The following is a 5,296-nucleotide window of genomic DNA, read 5'->3' on the forward strand; positions in this document are numbered from 1 at the left end:
CAACATCGGAATGTCAATTAGCGTCGGATTATTAATCAGCATTGGATTGTTAATCAGCATTGGATTGTTAATCAGCGTTGGATTGTTAATCAGTGTCGGATTATTAATCAGCGTTGGATTGTTAATCAGTGTCGGATTATTAATCAGCGTTGGATTGTTAATTAGCTTCGGATTTTTAATCAGCGTCGGATTATTAATCAGTGTCGGATTGTTAATCACCTTCAGATTATAAATCAGCCTCAGATTATTAATCAGCGTTGGATTTTCAGTTAGCGTCGGATTGTTAATCAGCGTCGGATTGTTAATCAATTTTAGATTATTAATCAGTTTCAGATTATTAATCAGCATTATTGGATTGGCATTGGTTAATCACGTTCAGATTGTTAATCAGCGCGATTGTTAATCAGCGCGATCATTAATCAGCGTCGGATTATTAATCAGCGTCAGATTGTTAATCAGTTTCAGATTATTAATCAGCGTCGGATTGTTAATTAGCATCAGATTATTAATCAGCGTTGGATTGTTAATCAGCGTCGGATTATTAAACAGATTCAGATTATTAATCAGCATCAGATTATTAATTAGTTTTGGATTATTAATCAGCATCCTATTATGAATAAACGTCAGATTATTAATCAGTTTCAGATTATTAATCAGCGTCGGATTATTAATCAGCGTCGGATTGTTGATTAGGTTCAGATTATTAATCAGCGTTGGATTGTTAATCAGCGGCGGATTGTTGATTAGGTTCAGATTATTAATCAGCGTCAGATTATTAATCAGCGTCGGATTGTTGATTAGGTTCAGATTATTAATCAGCGTCGGATTGTTAATCAGTTTCAGATTATTAATAGGCGTCGGATTATTAATCAGTTTCAGATTATTAATCAGCGTCGGATTATTAATCAGAGTCGGATTGTTAATCATCTTCAGATTATTAATCAGCGTTGGATTGTTAATCAGCGTCAGATTGTTAATCAGCGTCGGATTGTTAATTAGGTTTGGATTGTTAATCAGCATCCTATTATGAATAAACGTCGGATTATTAATCAGTTTCAGGTTATTAATCAGCGTCGGATTGTTAATCAGCGTCGGATTGTTAATCAGTTTCACGTTATTAATCAGTGTCGGATTATTAATCAGTTTCAGATTATTAATCAGCGTCGGATTATTAATCAGCGTCGGATTATTAATCAGTTTCATATTATTAATCAGCGTCGGATTATTAATCAGTTTCAGATTATTAATCAGCGTCGGATTATTAATCAGTTTCAGATTATTAATCAGCGTCGGATTATTAATCAGCGTCGGATTATTAATCAGTTTCATATTATTAATCAGCGTCGGATTATTAATCAGTTTCAGATTATTAATCAGCGTCGGATTATTAATCAGTTTCAGATTATTAATCAGCGTCGGATTATTAATCAGCGTCGGATTGTCAATTAGCTTCAGATTATTAATCATCTTCAGATTATTAATCAGCGTCGGATTATTAATCAGCGTCGGATTGTCAATTAGCTTCAGATTATTAATCAGTTTCAGATTATTAATCAGCGTCGGATTATTAATCAGCGTCGGATTGTCAATTAGCTTCAGATTATTAATCACCTTCAGATTATTAATCAGCGTTGGATTGTCAATTAGCTTCAGATTATTAATCATCTTCAGATTATTAATCAGCGTTGGATTGTTAATCAGCATCAGATTATGAATAAGCATCAGATTGTTAATCATTTTCAGATAAATAATCAGCGTTGGATTATTAATCAGCGTCGGATTTTTAGTTAGCTTCCGATTGTTAATTAGCTTCAGATTATTAATCATCTTCAGATTATTAATCAGCGTCGGATTGTTAATCAGGTTCGGATTGTTAATCAGCGTCAGGTTGTTAATTAGCTTCAGATTGTTAATCATTGCAGATTGTTAATTAGCTTCAGATTACAAATCAACATCGGAATGTCAATTAGCGTCGGATTATTAATAAACATTGGATTATTAATCAGTGACGGATTGTCAATCAGCATTGGATTGTTAATTAGCGTTGGATTATTAATCAGCGTCGGATTATTAATCAGCATCAGATTATTAATCAACATCGGAATGTCAATTAGCGTCGGATTATTAATCAGCATTGGATTGTTAATCAGCATTGGATTGTTAATCAGCGTTGGATTGTTAATCAGTGTCGGATTATTAATCAGCGTTGGATTGTTAATCAGTGTCGGACTATTAATCAGCGTTGGATTGTTAATTAGCTTCGGATTTTTAATCAGCGTCGGATTATTAATCAGTGTCGGATTGTTAATCATCTTCAGATTATAAATCAGCCTCAGATTATTAATCAGTGTCGGATTGTTAATCATCTTCAGATTATAAATCAGCCTCAGATTATTAATCAGCATTGGATTTTCAGTTAGCGTCGGATTGTTAATCAGCGTCAGATTGTTAATCAATTTTAGATTATTAATCAGTTTCAGATTATTAATCAGCATTGGATTGGCATTGGTTAATCACGTTCAGATTGTTAATCAGCGCGATTGTTAATCAGCGCGATCATTAATCAGCGTCGGATTATTAATCAGCGTCAGATTGTTAATCAGTTTCAGATTATTAATCAGCGTCGGATTGTTAATTAGCATCAGATTATTAATCAGCGTTGGATTGTTAATCAGCGTCGGATTATTAAACAGATTCAGATTATTAATCAGCATCAGATTATTAATTAGTTTTGGATTATTAATCAGCATCCTATTATGAATAAACGTCAGATTATTAATCAGTTTCAGATTATTAATCAGCGTCGGATTATTAATCAGCATCAGATTATTAATCAATATCGGAATGTCAATTAGCGTCGGATTATTAATCAGCATTGGATTGTTAATCAGCATTGGATTGTTAATCAGCGTTGGATTGTTAATCAGTGTCGGATTATTAATCAGCGTTGGATTGTTAATCAGTGTCGGATTATTAATCAGCGTTGGATTGTTAATTAGCTTCGGATTTTTAATCAGCGTCGGATTATTAATTAGTGTCGGATTGTTAATCATCTTCAGATTATAAATCAGCCTCAGATTATTAATCAGCGTTGGATTTTCAGTTAGCGTCGGATTGTTAATCAGCGTCGGATTGTTAATCAATTTTAGATTATTAATCAGTTTCAGATTATTAATCAGCATTATTGGATTGGCATTGGTTAATCACGTTCAGATTGTTAATCAGCGCGATTGTTAATCAGCGCGATCATTAATCAGCGTCGGATTATTAATCAGCGTCAGATTGTTAATCAGTTTCAGATTATTAATCAGCGTCGGATTGTTAATTAGCATCAGATTATTAATCAGCGTTGGATTGTTAATCAGCGTTGGATTATTAAACAGATTCAGATTATTAATCAGCATCAGATTATTAATTAGTTTTGGATTATTAATCAGCATCCTATTATGAATAAACGTCAGATTATTAATCAGTTTCAGATTATTAATCAGCGTCGGATTATTAATCAGCGTCGGATTGTTGATTAGGTTCAGATTATTAATCAGCGTTGGATTGTTAATCAGCGGCGGATTGTTGATTAGGTTCAGATTATTAATCAGCGTCGGATTATTAATCAGCGTCGGATTGTTGATTAGGTTCAGATTATTAATCAGCGTCGGATTGTTAATCAGTTTCAGATTATTAATCAGCGTCGGATTATTAATCAGTTTCAGATTATTAATCAGCGTCGGATTATTAATCAGAGTCGGATTGTTAATCATCTTCAGATTATTAATCAGCGTCGGATTGTTAATCACCTTCAGATTATTAATCAGCGTTGGATTGTTAATCAGCGTCAGATTGTTAATCAGCGTCGGATTGTTAATTAGGTTTGGATTGTTAATCAGCATCCTATTATGAATAAACGTCGGATTATTAATCAGTTTCAGGTTATTAATCAGCGTCGGATTGTTAATCAGCGTCGGATTGTTAATCAGTTTCAGATTATTAATCAGTGTCGGATTATTAATCAGTTTCAGATTATTAATCAGCGTCGGATTATTAATCAGCGTCGGATTATTAATCAGTTTCATATTATTAATCAGCGTCGGATTATTAATCAGTTTCAGATTATTAATCAGCGTCGGATTATTAATCAGTTTCAGATTATTAATTAGCGTCGGATTATTAATCAGTTTCAGATTATTAATCAGCGTCGGATTATTAATCAGCGTCGGATTGTCAATTAGCTTCAGATTATTAATCATCTTCAGATTATTAATCAGCGTCGGATTATTAATCAGCGTCGGATTGTCAATTAGCTTCAGATTATTAATCAGTTTCAGATTATTAATCATCTTCAGATTATTAATCAGCGTCGGATTGTCAATTAGCTTCAGATTATTAATCAGCTTCAGATTATTAATCAGCGTTGGATTGTTAATCAGCATCAAATTATTAATCATCTTCAGATTATTAATCAGCATCAGATTATTAATCAGCATCAGATTATTAATTAGTTTTGGATTATTAATCAGCATCCTATTATGAATAAACGTCAGATTATTAATCAGTTTCAGATTATTAATCAGCGTCGGATTATTAATCAGCGTCGGATTGTTGATTAGGTTCAGATTATTAATCAGCGTTGGATTGTTAATCAGCGGCGGATTGTTGATTAGGTTCAGATTATTAATCAGCGTCGGATTATTAATCAGCGTCGGATTGTTGATTAGGTTCAGATTATTAATCAGCGTCGGATTGTTAATCAGTTTCAGATTATTAATCAGCGTCGGATTATTAATCAGTTTCAGATTATTAATCAGCGTCGGATTATTAATCAGAGTCGGATTGTTAATCATCTTCAGATTATTAATCAGCGTCGGATTGTTAATCACCTTCAGATTATTAATCAGCGTTGGATTGTTAATCAGCGTCAGATTGTTAATCAGCGTCGGATTGTTAATTAGGTTTGGATTGTTAATCAGCATCCTATTATGAATAAACGTCGTATTATTAATCAGTTTCAGGTTATTAATCAGCGTCGGATTGTTAATCAGCGTCGGATTGTTAATCAGTTTCAGATTATTAATCAGTGTCGGATTATTAATCAGTTTCAGATTATTAATCAGCGTCGGATTATTAATCAGCGTCGGATTATTAATCAGTTTCATATTATTAATCAGCGTCGGATTATTAATCAGTTTCAGATTATTAATCAGCGTCGGATTATTAATCAGTTTCATATTATTAATCAGCGTCGGATTATTAATCAGTTTCAGATTATTAATCAGCGTCGGATTATTAATCAGCGTCG

The 5,296-nt window shown here is 33.0% G+C and overlaps 1 protein-coding gene across 1 annotated transcript; it reads right to left on the reverse strand.

Annotated features, from left to right (window-relative positions):
- Positions 1-399: 399 nt before the first annotated feature.
- Positions 400-1,917, reverse strand: LOC119973785 (ribosomal protein VAR1, mitochondrial-like). Its single transcript, XM_038812209.1, has 2 exons — positions 1,612-1,917; positions 400-927 (listed from the first exon to the last, which is right to left on the reverse strand). Exons 1-2 carry the CDS (start codon positions 1,915-1,917, stop codon positions 400-402), a joined length of 834 nt encoding a protein of 277 aa, XP_038668137.1.
- Between the last annotated feature and the right edge of the window lie 3,379 nt (positions 1,918-5,296).

This window comes from Scyliorhinus canicula, chromosome 11 (assembly GCF_902713615.1).
Source record: "Scyliorhinus canicula chromosome 11, sScyCan1.1, whole genome shotgun sequence".
Classification (NCBI taxonomy): domain Eukaryota; kingdom Metazoa; phylum Chordata; class Chondrichthyes; order Carcharhiniformes; family Scyliorhinidae; genus Scyliorhinus; species Scyliorhinus canicula.